The following is a 17,583-nucleotide window of genomic DNA, read 5'->3' on the forward strand; positions in this document are numbered from 1 at the left end:
ATTTAACGAGCGACGGAGCGAAGCCTTTTTATCTTATTTAGTTCAACTACAATATCTCTCTCGCGATTAAAGCTAAATGTGTGCATTTTATTATGAATTAATATTACCTCATGTTTGTGTTCTCGTGTTAATATTGTGTTTTGTTCTTATTTGGAAATTTTTTATTCATTTTTATTCATTTTCAATTGTGCCGTTTTAATTTCAATTGTCTATTTCCGGTTATTGCCAAGGGCAATTGCTAGAAATTGTAAAACTATAAAATACCCACATGGACATTCTTGAGTAGGAATTGCCTCTACATTCTCTCTTGGTTTGGTCAGACAAAGTACCCTCGTGCGCTTCACTGATGTATTTAATTTTGATATCTCCTTTTTACATTTGTGCCAGTATCGACTATCGAGAGATAACGGTATTGTCATATTCAAAATTTTGATGGATAGCTTCTGCGGCATCAGTAACCTTTTTTATACACACACTTCTATTACTCCTTGTTGTTATTAATTCAACATATTATTTGTTTATTTTGTTTTATCAGTTCATTTTAACTGTATCAGTATCAATTCACTTTTCATTGTAACCATTGTAACTAATCATACTTTATCTAGCTATTACTTGATAGTTATTACTTGAATTATTTAAACAATCACATTTAAACACCTTTACAGTTGTTTAATTTTTTTCTTAACTTATTTGAACTGCACAAAACACTTTTCTCATGATATGAAGTTTAAAAACGTTTAAAAGTTTAAAACGTTTGCAAGTATTTTATGTCAACATCTATGAAGCCACGTGCCATAGATGTTGTTATATCTATGTTTGTGTTTGTTATATCTGCTGTATGTAGCCACGTCTTACTGTTTGTTATATATCTATGTAGCCACGTCTTACTGTTTGTTATATATCTATGTAGCCACGTCTTACTGTTTGTTACATATCTATGTAGCCACGTGTTAGTGTTTGTTACATATCTATGTAGCCACGTGTTAGTGTTTGTTACATATCTATGTAGCCACGTGTTAGTGTTTGTTACACCTGTATAGCCACTTGTTACTGTTTGTATTGCAGCTGAAGAATCTTGCATGAAACTTTCGTCAAAGTTGCTAGTTCTGCAGACCATCATGGAAGGGGAAAAGCCTGCCAACAGGTATTTATCATTTGTTTTTACTGGATTAGTTAGAGATTTATTTGTACAAAATGTTATTAAAGATTATTTTGAAACAATCTAGTAAGGAGGAGTCATGTTTGGGTTGTTTGCGTGCTGCTCCCTCAATCCTTGGGCTGTTATCAACAACGTTTACCTGCAACTCTCCTAGTTCTAATGATTTATTGCAAGGTAATATTATGTTGTAACTATTTACTATGCATGATTGAGGTTAGCAACTGCGCTGGCCACAAAACTGACCAAATATTGTTTTGAAGTAATTATACTAGGTAGCTATAGCAACTACTTATAGTAACCAGTGCACCTTTCCTTTTCACTGCAACTACCCTAGGACACTTATATTTCGCTAGTATTTAGTTTCGTGAGTAGCATACAGAGTTAAATTTCGCTGCAACTTAATTTCGCAGCTCTGACGAGTGCAAAAATATAGTGATGTGAAAATAAATGCAGTGGAAAAAACATAATTAGATTCCTCAGGTTCGGTTCACTGGTAAGAAAAATTTTTTCAATTTGGGACTAGTTTGTAATTGTAAACCGCAGGTAGAATTGTGTGGCCGAGATCGATAATGCAATTTGATCGCTTGCTGCCATTTGTTTTTTCGACTATCAATAAACAAAGCTATTTCATTCCGCTTTTTCGCTCGTTCGTTATGACAGTTTAGTTTCGCTCATGAAATTTTCGCGAGAGTTAGATGAGGCGAATACATAAGTGTCCTAGGGTAACTCTATGCTAGCGCAATGTGATCAATATACCATCATCGCCCCGCAATAAGTAACTAATTTACATACAAATCTGAGTATTTGTCGGCCATGTCTCCAGATATAGCAATATATATTGCTATATCTGGCTATTGTAATTGTAAGTATGCGGTAATAGCAATATATATGCACCTGCCAATCTTTAATGCCGATTGGTTACAATAGCTCGCTTCAGCTAGCACACTTGAATGCAGATCATGATTGCGTGAGAGATCATGACTCAATCTTTTTTCTAACGCTGGCTTCAGCGGTACTAACTAGCATTAGTTACTCAAATTCATTGGGTAAAGAAATTTGAGCCAATTAAACATAAATTTTCTATGCAAAGGCTTTTTTTATTATTCGTGCAATATCGAACATTCAGTAGTTTCAACATAAATTCTTTAGCTTGGTTGTGTTGTTCAAGTCTGACAAGCAAAGCAAATTGCAGGTTTCACTTTCGTTCTAACCAATTGATTTGTATTTGTCATTCCGAAGAAGCACTTTCTTTTCGATATTGGAGTTGTGTTAAACTGCTTCAATTTGGAGCTGCCAGCTGTCAAGAGTACCAGTTGGTGATGGTACTCTTAGTGATGGTACCCTTAGTGATAGTATTTGTAGAGACTGTAGTGATTGGTGATGGCATGTATCAATTGGTCAGAGAGCGGTTTGCTAAGGGTACAGGTAAAGATAGTGGTGGCAGTTATTAGCCATGAAAAAATTAAATGCACTTTAGCCCTTACAAGTCTGATTCCGGATACACCGCAATGGAGTTATGCTCCCTCCATCTTGATTCTGGAATAACGTGGATTCCAAGTAGGTTAGGTTTGTACGCACAGTTTACCGAATGTCCAGCAATGTCATAGAAAAAATAATTGTTTTCTTCGATGTTTGGACATCTTAGCAATAGATTACTTTGTGTTCCTCATGCTTATTGGTCACCATGCTATTTTGATTAACATTTGAAAAAGTGCTACGCTACTAGTGGTTTTAAGCTGTTAGCCATTTTGTTTGCTAAATTTGGTAAATTTTTCTGGTAAATGTTAGCAAATTAAGTAGATTTGTAAATGCATTCAGCATTGCTATTAGCTCTGATGAAGTTGATTTAGTTGATGGTAGATATGAAGCCCAAGACATGTTTGATGATTATTTAGAGGAACAAAGTGAGCACAAGTCTTAGTAACTAGTAGGAGTACTAGTTACTAGGACTCCTACTAGTAACTAGTACACATATGCTTGACGCATGTGTACTAATGTACGTATGTGTATCTCTTGACCCATTATATATTTAGCTTTGATTTTTTTTAGTTCACTCGAAACATATCAGGCAGAATCTTAAAAAATTTCATTATGGTGTGAAAAATTTTAGAAGAATTTCTTTTTTGCCAAACTTGAAAAACATGGAGCTCTGTTCGAAATTCGATCTTATATGCTCGTTTCTATAATGTTCAGAAAAAATGATAACCAAATATATATTATATTCTAATAGGAAGATATGTCAGGTTTCTAATGCAAAAACGAGAACAAAATCTGACAATCCTAGACTAAGCAATCACAGTTTTGATGCACATTTGTCTTGGTGTAGAATTGCATGAAAAATTAATTAGTCACAGCAGAACAGTTGATGCATTCAAAATAGGATTGGAAAGGGTTGATTGAGTTTTAAAACTCTTCAATTTAATTTCTTAGGACTATCTTTGCGATTTTTGTGTGCATAAATGATAAGGAATGCATCGTGGTAGCTACCTGTGTACAAAAGAGTTAATGGACACACTGCATCAGAATAACAATGGACTTAACAGAATATACATGTAGATGTAACGCTGCAAATATAATTGTAATGGAACAAGTTGTGTTTGTTGCATTCATACATGTGTTTTTCTAGTTGTGCTCATGCAGCAAATGAAATGTTCCTGTGCGCCATGATTGAATTGGTCATACGAAGCGTTTTTAGGTATTTAATCCAGAGTGATTCCACTCTTTGTCATTTATCTCTTTTTTTACCAATAAAAGATAATTGGAAGAAATCATTTACTTTCATCACAAATATAGATATCGAGCGTCAAAAAGTCTTCATGATTTTTGTATAGTCCTAGGACGAAACCGGACCAACTAATTACAGTGAAACATGGATAACTCAAACTTCACGGGACCGAGCGAAAGTGTTTGAGTTATCAGAGCGTTCAAGTTATCAGAGCACAGTCACAAGTGAATGTATTTATCAGTAGATACATATACAAACTACATGTATATATAAAACTAAAGTATAGGTTGTTTGTTGTAAGTTAAAGGGCATCTGATGTAGAGTTTTAAAGTATTTATCAGAAAATATAGATATTTTTATACACTTGAGATTTGTGTGTTGTTTTAGGTGATGTGACTGCCAGAACTTTTTCAGATTAAAATTGGCAAAACCTAATCGCGGTTAAAACGCTCAAAAGACATTTTTTCTTCTGAGTGTTTTACTCGAGATCAATTTTGCCAATTTTAATCTTAAAACGTCTTGTCAGTCACATCACCTAAAACTGCAAACAAATCTCAGCCCAATAGAAAAATATCTATTTCTGATAATTTTTAAAACTGGACATAAGTAAACATTTATGACCAATGCAAAAAAGCATGCTTTACATCTGATCAGTTGTTTCATTTAAAAAACTTATCAGTGTAGTCTGTGACAAGGTATTTTTTTTGACAAAGATCAACAGTGTGACTTATTGTAGAAATAGATTTTAAACAGTTATTATAGTCCTTAAAAACTTGTTAGCCTTTTCTAACAAAATTGGCCCATCGATAGGTACGCCTTCACTACACACTTGTCTAAACCAAGTCAATAATACACCATCCAAATCATCGTACGACGTTGAACGATCTCTTAACCTTGATGAATTTTGGTCACATAACGATCTTATTCTTTCTTTTTGTTTAATCCATGTTGACACTGTACTTTTTGGAAGATTTTCTCTTTTTGATAATGCTGATAGCTTTTGTCCTGCTTCGATTTCCTCAAGTACTTTAAGTTTGTCAGAAGGTTTTCACGCTTTTCTTTGCTTGCGTGATGCCATCGTAAAGCGGATGTCTGTTGTAGCGTACGCCAAGCCACGAGCCTATTTGTGACATTTTATCTTTATGTATCCGCATATAATCACTCTTACAATATGTTTTTTGCATGCTGTGTCTATTTTTATTAAATTTTTATCGCTAATACCTTCCAACGTTTATAGCTTGGCCGTAACTAAGCGAACGTCTTAGCGACCCTATTAATCATTTTCATACGATTTCTTTTTCGGTTCCATTATACGGTACGGGGGAAATTATATGTACACTATACGCGTACTAAAAGCGCTTTCGTTAAGAAAGCAGAGTAGTCTCAGCTCCGCGACTAGTGGAAACTCCTTCGAAATAAATTGAACGGAAACCGTTTGTGAATTTGCCAAAAAACTGTTCGAGTTAACGGTGCCGAGGTCGAGTTATATAAAGCCATTTATCATTGCGTGGGAACGGACCAAGCAAATCCATTCGAGTTAACCATGTGTTCGCTATATCCGAGGGCGAGTTATCCATGTTTCACTGTATTTCTAAAATATTGAGTAAACTTTTGTCTGAACTATGACCATAAATTTGGTTTTTGTGGTTGTAGGAAGCACTGGGTTGTTTTATGGAATAATAAACAAATTACTGCCTCAAACTTCTGGAAATTTATTAACCCACTATCATGAAACCAAGTAGCACACCAATGATGTAGTTGAAAAATGTATTCTGTTTTTGTCAGCATCCTATAAAGGCCTCAAAAATGCTTCTCACACTTTTTTATTATCACAAATGCAGTTAAAATTTGTTATGAATCATTTTTCAACTATTTAAACACAATCATCTTGTTTAGGTTTTGTTCTCCCGAAATAACATTTATTCATTCAATGAATCTTTTGGAGTTACGCTTTCCTGTTATATTGTCAGCAAAAACATGCCAAGATATACATCATATGCCGAAACCATGTCGCATGCTTGAGCTAGGACTTCCACACATTAAATTGTATTTCACTTTACTAGTTTCACAATCCAAATGGTAAAAGTTTCAGGAAATTACATTCACTAGAACAGAAGCTCTAGCTTACATAGAGCTACGCGCAAAACTAAATTGATTATTAGAAACTATTTTAATACAGTAATAATAAATAAAAAAAGGATTTCGTTGTCATGTTGTTATGTTAATCATAAAGGAGGTATGGTCTCAGTCATACAAAAGACAAACTGCACGTTGTTAAATGTCATAATAGAGCTAGTCTATTTTAGACTGCGAACGTCATAAATTAATATACCGTAAAACGTCTATTTGAATGCCACCTTTATTTGAATGCCGCCTCTAATAAAACGCCACTAAAGGATAAGAATTGAAGAATACAGCTCCACCCTTTATTTGAACACCGCCTCCATTTGACTGTCGCTTTGATCTTTATGAACTCATATTAAAAAGTGATCAGTAGAAAAGTGTCCACAAAATCGTACTAATAATCTTATCTTTGATTATCAACTGTCAGCCTATCCACTTAAACTCCTGTTTACTTTACACATTTACACTATCACTTCTTCACATCACTCGTACTTTCTGCCTCTATGTTATATTAAATGGCTTTCAAGGAGCCATTTAATAGAGGTGAACTCTTAAATGGCTTGGAGAATTATGTAAAAATTGATCCGATGGTGTTTGCTCATTTTACTGTAAAATTATGGGTTTATTCCGAGGAAAGTTCTTTCTCTTTGACCATTCATGCTGGTTCTTTTTGTTTTATAACCATGAAAGTAAGATACAAGCACTGTTTAATATTATTTGAACATTGTAGAACCGAACTATGCGGAAAATACGTACATAGGTAATGATTTAGAAAACTGCTGTTTTGATAAGCTTGGAGCATTCTATGCTTGAAATTAATCTGTATATAGGATGAAATACTTCCTCAAAATTTATGTTTATGTCAAAACATTCCTATGTTAGGGAAGTGTAAGTTGAAGTAGGATTGTTGAGCAACTTCTAGGCCTGTCGTACTAAAATATCATCGTGATTGTATTTAATATTTCCTTGTAAGAACAACAGAAAGCTGAGGTCTTGTATTACTTTATACATGGGCAGTGTTTGCGTCTGCAGGGGCATGAAGAGATCATTGGAGGAGGTGGAGGAGTGCGTAGAAACGCAATATGGCGTGGCTCAAAAGCGGAGAAGGGAGGTGATACGCAAGTGGGATGAGAAGACAAGATTAAGTATGACAGCCATGGCTAAACGCAAGCATACAGAGAATACACACCAGTCTACTCTGAACCAGATAGATCATGTGAGCCTCAACTACTATGGCATGCTATGAGAGTTTTACAATACAATAGATGTTCCAATGACATAAATAAACCGTTATGTTATAGGGACTTTATGTTATACAAACCATAAGATACGTCTATATTGCCTAACCCGGTACAAAATAGTCCCAAACTCACTCCTTTGGCTCTTCAAATAGAAAAAACAACAAAACCTAACTTTTTGATTTAATGACTGTACAATAACCGACATTATTGTTTTGTATCTACCACTTTTTACTTTTTTTCTCATCACTGTCACTTGATTTAGGGTTCACGATTATGGTTATTTTACGTTAAGCTAGGGGGAGCGCATATTTTTAAAGGTTGACTTGCAACAAAATTCTTATTATAGTTATTTGGTATCAAAAGATTCACCATGTCTTACTCTGCTGTGTTGTAGGTGCAAAATATGTGGAAATGTGATTACAAGCTCTTAAAAGCTCAAAAACGAAAAGCCTTAGTAGATTGGAATCAGTTTATTTCTCTGACGTAGTCATCACATTTGGTTATTGTTTTGTCATGTGATGTTCTCACGTGAATTGAAAGGCCAATAAAGGGCTCAATATAAAACTTCTCGTAGCACTAGTTTATGACCAACACTTCGGGTTTTACCGAAAACCCCGTATCAAATATAGATGCTCGCTACTTTACAGTTTTATTTCGGCTTGGTCTAATCGTCTAGTCGTAATCTGATCATGTGACCCATACTTCGTGATTAATTTCTGCAGCATTTTTCGATTATCACATGTGACCAACAGGCTCATCATGTTTATCAGACAATGCTATGCACACCTTCGAACTAAGATTGAAAATTTCAACCAATGTTTATGATAGGTTATAGGATATCAGTGCTGAAAGTGACAGCATTACAATGACGATAAAATAGACGCGTAAGAACATTAGACATGGCTTTATTGAATGCGTGAAGTATATTTGTGAAAATATTTCGACGAATGAGGTTGCGTGAAAATGTAAACAGAAGCCATTTTGTACAACTACGTCCCATTTGAGCCGTTTTGGAAAGATAATCCAAACTACGGCGGTCTCGTGTGACTGCAGTTAACTGTTCGTTTTTTAGCCTATAAAAGCTTGTAATCACATTTCCACATATTTTGCACCTACAACACAGCAAAGTAAGACATAGTGAATCTGTTGATACCAAATAACTGTAATGTGAACTTTGTTGCAAGTCAACCTTTAAGGCTACCTATAAAACCCGTTATTCAAATTGTATTTGAGAGCTTGCACCCACTGGACGCTTTACATAGTATAGAATTTCTTACGTATTACGAAGCAAAAAAATTTTTACATAAACTCGTCAAGTAAAATTTATATTATAGGAGGTTTATGTTATAGGAGCGTCTATTGTGAGTATATTTATATCTATTTTTAGTTTCTAGTTATTCTAGTAATTAATGTAATGCAGTTACAGGTTGTGTTCACCTAGTCAACACAAACATAATGATTTTACTACTATTTGTGTCATTCATTCACTTCGCAGATTACATTGACTGATTGGTGGAGTACTCTGTGTCCGTGCTTCATTTACTTGCTTTATATCTTCCTTCAATTCATTGAATAGCGCAGAGCTTCGAAGGCCCTCGTCGATGAACAGAACGCTTTGAAAAGCATTGTTATTAGAAGATTTCAACTGCTCCTGCTCATATCCAGTGTAAAAGTGTGCAGTCAAGGCCACCCAAAGTGGACATATCTCATTCAAAGCAACCAACATTTGTAAAGTGTGGCTGCATCGATCGAAGCATAAAGCAAGATTATTGCCGAAACAGCTATCATTGGTCGGACGGTCGCAATATTTCCTGTTAGGTTCTGGATCATCATTGAATCGATCATCTATGATGAAATTGAATAAACATTGTATTCCTAACAGTATATTATCCAATCAATTGTAAACTTTAATAATGCCTATCAACTAAGTTTAGCATTACCAAAGCTGTTCGGTTGAGAACTTCTGTCCTTTGGTTTTATTGGCTACCTTTCCCAACCGAAGCTTCTGATGTTGGAGGCTTGAGTTGCTGTGTGGCCTCCATGGAAGTGTAAGAACCCAAGCTGAATGAGGAAGAAAACTGTTTGATAATTTAAACTGTCTCTAACTCGTAGTACTTAATGTCAGTATTGTTAATATCAAAAATTGAATATTATGAGAGAGTGGATTTGTTTTTTTAATGAAATACGATTCCCATGGCCTAGATAGTTTGCGCGATGAGTAGAGTTTTGGAAGTTACGTTGATCCAAGTTTTGCCAGATTGTCGAGGAATAGAGGAAGGAGTGCTCATACTTCTGGCCATGATTGTAATTTGTTACTTGTTATTCATCAGAATCATGTGTGCTAGTAGAATCATTAAGGTACTAGGCCTTAATGATAGGGCAGCCTCACTTACCGCTGATTGTTTTAACTCTGGGTGTTCAGAAAGTATTCTGTATGCCCTTTTTCTAGATCCTGTCTGACTTCAACAGACTTCAGAGTCGCTCTCAACAAAACAAAAGTAATTTTCACATCATAGGAAAGACAGCAAAGGTGAAAAATGAAGAATTGCAGGAGGCAGTGAGTATTTATCTCCCCATGAGTAGTGTGCAGATGTTCTAGATTTTACAATAAATATATCCATAGATTATCACTATACGTTTGCAGGCATCATATATTTATAGAGTACATGTGCATAGATTTATCAGCGCTTGTGAGCAAACATCATAGACAGAATTCAAGCTCATGAATTTTCACAGTTGATGTACAGACAACGCAGACTTATGCAACACATGCACATAAATTATTGCCTTCAGGTTTCATTCAGGCTCTCCAACTGCTGCCTCCTTCATTCAATCGTAGCCTGTTATACACGGAGAAACTAAAGTTTTGGTATTTGGTATTTATGACCTTGTGAAGTGAGCCTTCGTTAAAATTTGATTTGTCAGGCACATAATTATTTGTTGGAGATTCAGATGAGATCGTCATTAGTTGGATAAATAAGTTCTTAATTTATGTGTTGAATAAATAGAATTTGCACATCTATTGTGGTCCTGCAGTTGATTAGCTTTGCTGGAGTTTATGACCAATTATTCGGGATACAGTCTATTCTGAATCTACCCTGTTCATTGCTCAGAGTGTTAGGAGAAATGGTTATTTACTACTCCTTCCAATTTCCTCGTCTTTGAAGGAGGAAATGTCAAAGGAAGGCAACTCTAAACCTGAGAGTGATAAAAGTGACCCTGAGATATTCTGTGATGACGACTTCTACCATCAACTTTTACGAGAACTGATTGAGCAGAGGACAAGCAGATCAGATGATCCTATAGCCATGTCAAGGTAAATATTGTGTTGACATGGGAGCCGTCTGAGTTCTCGATATTATGCATTGTATGTCAGCGAAAATGGCCTGCAGCTAGACAGAGAGCATGCCATAACATGCCCTATCTGATCAGTACATTTACCCCGTATCGACTTTGATGCTTCTAATCTTAGATAGGCCAGGGGTTTTCAAACACAATACAGTCAAACATCGACATATGATTACCTTGACGTATGATTAACGTTTGGACAAATATTTCAAAGTAATTTCAACATGTGACGATGGAAGTTTCTTTAAACACTACAGTTTTGTAAATCGCTACATAAGAATGTAGTTCTCATTCACATAGTATTTGATTCCACGGTGTTCTAATAATTTTAAATGGTGCTTCATGCCTTCCTTACTAAGTTGTTCTATCGTGGATCCTAAGAAGTAGTGGTGGAAAAGGTAGGAGGCAATTCCTTTCTTAATATTAGAGCAAGAGAAGTATGAGAGCAAACGGCTTTGATTTCAATACATAAGAAAAATTGATGAAGTCATCTAGGAGTTATCCCGAGGAGGAAAGAGATTCGAGGAAAAGAAACCTGGAGTGAGTCAAAGCGAAGAAGCTATATGTGATAATTTAAAATTTAGTGTAAAAAGTATCTTACATAAAAACAATGAATATAAATAAGCTATCATAATTTAAATGTCATGTAGGCTGAGTTAGATTTGCTCCATATCACTATCGCTCGCTGCCGTCACCTGCGCACTATTTGGCTCCTGCATTGTCAAGACTACACCTCAATTCACATATATTTCACATAAGTCTTCTACTCATTGTTACTTTATAGTTTTTTTACATAGTTTTAACGCTCTATAAGGAAAATATTTAAAGTATTGTTTGCTAAGTTCCTGCGCTGCGAATTTTTAGTAATATTATGATAATATTTACTCCAACACCATATGAATCTGTTTTGACATATGAAGGAATACTGGAGTGGTTTAAGAGCATGTTAAAGTTGTTATCTTGTTCTAATAGGTTAAAGGTTGACTTGCAACAAGATTCACATTACAGTTATTTGGTATCAAAAGATTCACCATGTCTTACTCTGCTGTGTTGTAGGTGCAAAATATGTGGAAATGTGATTACAAGCTCTTAAAAGCCCAAAAACGAACAGTTAATCGCCGCCATCACGAAACTGCCGTAAATGGAATCAATTTATTTCTCTGACGTAGTCAAACAATTTGGCTATTGTTTTGACACGTGATGTTATCACGTGAAATGAAAGGCCAATAAATGGCTCAATATAAAACTTATCGTAGCACTAGTTTATGACAATCGCTTAGGGTTCTATCGGAAAGCCTGTATCAAATATACTGGTAGATCCTCGCTACTTTACAGTTTTGTTTTAGTTGTGTCTAATCGTCTAGTCGTAATCTGATCATGTGACCCATACTTCCTGTCAAACAACGCGGACAATTTCTGCAGCATCTTTCGACTATCACAGGTGACTAACAGGCTCCTCGTGTTTATCAGAGGATGATATGCACTCCTTCGAGCTAAGGTTAAAAAATTATCAAATTTTTACGGGAAGTTTTGAGATATCAGTGCTCAAAATGACAGCATTACAATGATGATGAAATAGACGCGTAAGGACAATAGACATGGTTTTATTGAATGTGCGAAGTATATTTGTGAAAATATTTCGACAAGTGAGGTTGCATGAACGTGTAAACAGAAGCCATCTTGTTCACCTACGTTTCATTGGAGCCGTTTTGGAAAGGGATTCTAATCTACGGCAGTTTCGTGATGGTGGCGATTGACTGTTCACTTTTGAGCTTTTAAGAGCTTGTAATCACGTTTCTACATATTTTGCACCTACAACACAGCAGAGTAAGACATGGTGAATCTTTTGATACCAAACAACTGTAATGTGAATTTTGTTGCGAGTCAACCTTTAAACATTAAGTTTTATAATAGATTAATGTAGAACCAAAAGTGGCCATTTCTATGGGCATTTGGGATTAGTCATGTTATATATGTGTTTAAATGTTGGATATAATATTTCTAACGTATTTGTGTCGATATGTATTCGGTTTGACTCGACACAAAATTTGTAACATGGTTATTTAATAAAATCATCCTATATTATATCAGTCTAGCCAACCATTTGCCTTGTCTAACAAAAGCACTGGTTTTTCACTTGCTGTATCCGTACATGTAACTAACACATAGGGAATTGCATGGACACTAATGTGTAAATGGAGCAAACAAAATACATTTTCTTATGTGCCAGCGATAGACAATGTTTGGGCAATATGGATGCGTGATGTTCGCTTCATTGATCTGCTCGTATTGACTAAAGGGTTGAAATATTTCTGCCTACTGGGGGAGATAATAATTTTTGTCCAAAGATAATTCTTGTACTCTGCGAAATGTAACTACCGCATGCCACATTGCCTTGCATATTCTGAACACAATTTGAGGATGTTGCATTGGAACACAGGATCACACATTGTAGGAACATCTTACAATTTGTGCATATACCGCAGAATGGCGTGCATACAGTGGAAATTATGACAAGTACGTGTATAGCGAACATCAGGCTTGAATAGTATAATTAATTTGTCACTTTCGCTGTAATGTTTTAATGTTGTTGGATCTTGCTAGCCTGTGGAACCCAGAAGGATTTTTATTACCAGCTGTCGATGAATATGCATTTTTACGTGTGGTCAGAGTCAGTCATCCAAGTTGATCTATTCAACCAATTCTTTAGGTCACTACTAATGTCGTGAGACAACTCTGACTCGCTTGTTTCTAACCTGCACGTATTCAAATGATGAATGCGCCCATGCATCATCATACTCGTGATTTTGTGATTGCTTAGTCAGTTTTCTTGCTTACAAAGCATGCTTATCGCTGGATCGGATGCAAATGACTGTGTGGCCGTTGTAACATCCTATCGACATGTTCTGAAATGCGCATAGCAACCTATCAATGAGCACAACGAAGCTACTGAAGTGTAGTTAGCACCTATTTTCAAGGATCTCATCAACAGTGGCAGGGGACTAAATGTTCAAATCTCTTAGCATCAGAATTCATCTTGAAATTTACCTGGGTGTGTCTATCTGTCTTGTTGAAGTTTTGCAAGTTAACCAGAGTAAACACTGTATATATACATACGAAGCATGGGATTTGTGGAATACTAATGCGCCGAATACCTGTTTGGTCACTATCTCCCTCAAACATTCCTTTGTGTACAGGTAATTGAGATGTTTGCATAGGAGGTGTTGCCTGGTAGCTGCTAGCTTACATTCGAGAGATAAAGCATTATAAAAATAAGGCTATACTGGAATATACCGATATAAACTACTATATACATTACTACAAGTATATACAGTATTATATACAGTACTACATAGACTACTATATACAGTACTACATAGACTACTATATACAATACTATATAAACTCCTCTATACATTAATTTAATCAAGACTTTTCATTCTTGTACCATAAATTTCTATCAAATTACCTAAATCATCATTACACTATTTGACAATACTACCATTTGTACTACTGGATAGCTGCATAGGTTAGAAGCCAGTATCTGTTCATTGCATTTGTCTTTTTACAGCTATTTGTAGGTAGCCTTTTTTGCATAAGCTTGCACCGTTAGCTCCGTCTAATAGGCTAGTTCTATTGCTATTGGTCAGAATAAGTAGATTCCGACAGCATGATTTCTTGCTGGTCTCACAGTTTATCATCATTATCATATCTTGCCTATCTTTGGTATGTTTGTATGGTGAGATTCAGTTTATCAGCGCATTGATGCCATGCAGTTGCAGACCGACTCCCTCTAGTTATCTCAAGTTTGGTCATGAGATGCGTCCGTCTTGCATGCGTTTGTCATTTCCTTCCTTTGCAGACAGTGGCTGGAGGTGCAGGCCCTCAGGAAAAAGATAAAAAGAACTATAGACACCAGAGCTAGCAAGGGAAGAAAACTCAGGTTGGAAGGCTACGCTGTCAGTCTTTCTTGCCTAACACAAACATGACACGCTGGTTGTGCTGGTTGTTGCGCTGCAGCTACACTATATAAGCATGCTATAGAAGCGCTGAGCGCACTCATATTTGATAGGCTGACACTAGGACTAGTTGTTTTATGGTTGGCCATTAGAACACTTGTAGATAATGTAGACTACCTCTATAAATGCTAACGACTTACACTAATATGTTTGAATAGGCCTAAAGTATTTGAGGACACCAAACAATAACCTTTGCACTCGGCCAGCTCCCAAGCTTGTCTCTAGCCTCTCCCGATCATCTCCTCAAGGAAGAAAGTGTGCTTCATTCAGTACTTCCTTCTCCTTTTTTCAGCTTGACCTTTCATCGATACCATCTTCCTCTTCCTTCTAATCTTTCCTTACAATTACTATATCTTGTTCAGCAAGCGTAATTTCTTTCGCTTCCTTCTTTGTATTATGTCTGGTGTCAGTAGCATATCTTCCTCTCTCTTACGGACATTTGATGCACTACTCTTGGCGTCTAGTCTATTTAAGCCTCTCGAACCTAAACACATCTTTACTTCTTTACGCACGCACACTTACCTTACACAAGCACACTTATCTTACACAAGCACACTTACCTTACACAAGCACACTTATTTTACACAAGCACACTTACCTTACACAAGCACACTTACCTAATCGATAACTCTATTTCTACAATTCAGTTTCAACAGTTACAGATGTTCAGTTAATTTCAATGAAATACTAAAAGACTCCTTGTAGATCAGACATGTAAAAAGGAGTCTGTAGGCCAGAAGGATTTGTTGTCTACTACAGTAAAGATACGGCCATGTGTAACTAACTTTTCATTAGTCCTGACCGAAATCATGAAATGAACGAAAAACGCAGAATTTGGCCGAAATTCACATAATTGTCTGAGCTGTGCATGCACACCGAAATCGTCGACGAAATTCTTGGCTAAACAAATTATGAGCGAGCACGATTCTAGCAGCTTTTGCAATTTATATAGTCCAGGACACGTATTAAGACACACAATAACAGTAGGAATGCAATTCAACATAGTAGATATGATGCAACTGCCTAAATTGCGCTTTTGTTTGTTCTTTATCGTTCAGACAGCATGGCTACAAGTCATTCCTTTTTTAATAATAACAATTTGTTTTTAGCAGTAAAAGTTCCGTTGTGAAAAAAAGTTGCCATCCTTATCGCAATCAAGTCAGTTCATCGTATTTACTATGGCAAATCGCATTGGTTATTTTTCTTGTGTGCCGTGTTGTGTCTTGGACTATATAAATTGCGAAAGCTGCTAGAATCGCGCTCACTAATAATTTGTTTAGCCAATTAAAAGCGTTTCGTCGACAATTTCGGTGTGCATGCACAGCTCTGACAATTCTGTGAATTTCGGTTGAATAAATCAGTGTTTTTCGTTCATTTCGTGATTTCGGTTAGAACCAACGAAAAATTTGTTACATGTAGCTGACTAGCCGTACCTTTAGGTATACACTTGGTAAACTGCTGGTGTACACCCCTAGACATGTCATTGCAGGTATAATGTAATACCTAGGCATAGTAAACTGCTGGTGTACATCCCTAGACATGTCATTGCAGGTATAATGTAATACCTAGGCATAGTAAACTGCTGGTGTACATTCCTAGAAATGTCATTACAGGTATAATGTAATGCCTAAGCTCGTTAACTTCATGGCACCGATTCTATCAGCCACAGAATGGGATGATGATCGCAAGTATGACTCATGGTTATCAGTTGCCTTTGTGACTAAGCGGTGATGTTTCTTCTGTATCACTTATCTTATTCATGCCGGATATCTGGCATTACTGGTTTTTCATACAATTGCTTATTTACACACTAAGACATGCTATAGACATCAATTATTCAATTGTTGTTCATTGAATGCTACTTGTCAGTCACTGTTTATTCATAATTGCTAATGAATCATATCATAACTAGTTGCTACTAGTGTTGTTATGAGTTTATAGCGTCAATCACTTAATGGTTTGTTTTTAGAGATGAGCTATTTGCCTCCTTGTTTGACAAAAAACCCAAGTACCGTGTGGTAGAAGAGCCAAGTGATGTTGTCATCTTAGCAAGTTAGATCATCGGCTACCAATATTCATCACTCACTCTGGCTCTATTCTATCTCCAGCCTGCCAGTTCATGTCTGAGCCGTTGTACACCATGTCTCAACAATAGGCAACATTACAAGGGTTACCAGGGGAAGGTATAACCTCTCTCATCTGTCGTGTAACCATGGTGACTGTAGTATCCTGTATATACAACTGTTGCTTAGATTTTTATTATTAATTAAGATTTACATCGTTGTGCTATGCCAGGTTTCATAAAGCCCATTTTGCCATTCCTAGTGGTATAAATCATCAATTTTCCTGTTCATAATTTCTTATGCTTTTGAACATTATGCTGGCCAATATATTTTCTAGAGAAAAATATTTCACAGCTAGTACAAGCCAACTAGTAGTTGAGTTTTGTAGATCAAAGATTGTTCATGCAGGTTATCCGTGATTTTTCTCGGATAGCATTCAAATGTACACATTTGAATTTTGTCAAATGGCAATTTTTCTCTCAAAAACAAACCTCTATTAAATATAATTATGTAAAGGGATATTTATTTTCTTGGACATTTCGCCACATTATTCTACGATTAACACATGCATTACATCATTTAGTTTCGAATGGAGACTGGTAGTAATGATAGCGACTCTTTTACTGGGTATGCTAGATAGGTATTATTAAACTTGCAACATCATATTAGCTAGTTGTTACTTTGAATTCATTATTGATAACTATGTATTTAAGCTATAGATCCCCACCTACGCAAGGCAGTCTAAATATGCAGTTGCTTAGACATCTTAAGATGGTATAGTTTTTTTAAAGGTAACGAGTGATGGGATTCACAGGGTAAAAAAATTGGACGGGCTGAACCGCAATTGATGACTCACCGCAGATGTTTTTGGGCGTGACCATGGCCATATATGGCGCCGTATCAA

At 36.0% G+C, this 17,583-nt stretch overlaps 1 protein-coding gene across 2 annotated transcripts in view; it reads left to right on the top strand.

Moving 5' to 3' along the window:
- Positions 1-17,192, top strand: part of LOC137394742 (protein AATF-like) — a 54,494-nt gene extending 37,302 nt beyond the window's left edge. Inside the window, exons 10-16 of one of the 2 annotated variants that reach the window (XM_068081507.1) lie at positions 1,066-1,144; positions 7,041-7,224; positions 9,699-9,779; positions 10,417-10,565; positions 14,460-14,540; positions 16,230-16,304; positions 16,586-17,192. In XM_068081507.1, the coding sequence (XP_067937608.1) occupies positions 1,066-1,144; positions 7,041-7,224; positions 9,699-9,779; positions 10,417-10,565; positions 14,460-14,540; positions 16,230-16,304; positions 16,586-16,673 (737 nt within the window). In that variant the 3' untranslated portion in view covers positions 16,674-17,192. Of the gene's footprint in view, positions 1-1,065; positions 1,145-7,040; positions 7,225-9,698; positions 9,807-10,416; positions 10,566-14,459; positions 14,541-16,229; positions 16,305-16,585 lie in introns of both variants that reach the window. The other variant, XM_068081515.1, reaches the window with a different exon arrangement.
- Positions 17,193-17,583: the final 391 nt, after the last annotated feature.

Source organism: Watersipora subatra, chromosome 1 (genome assembly GCF_963576615.1).
Source record: "Watersipora subatra chromosome 1, tzWatSuba1.1, whole genome shotgun sequence".
Classification (NCBI taxonomy): Eukaryota; Metazoa; Bryozoa; class Gymnolaemata; order Cheilostomatida; family Watersiporidae; genus Watersipora; species Watersipora subatra.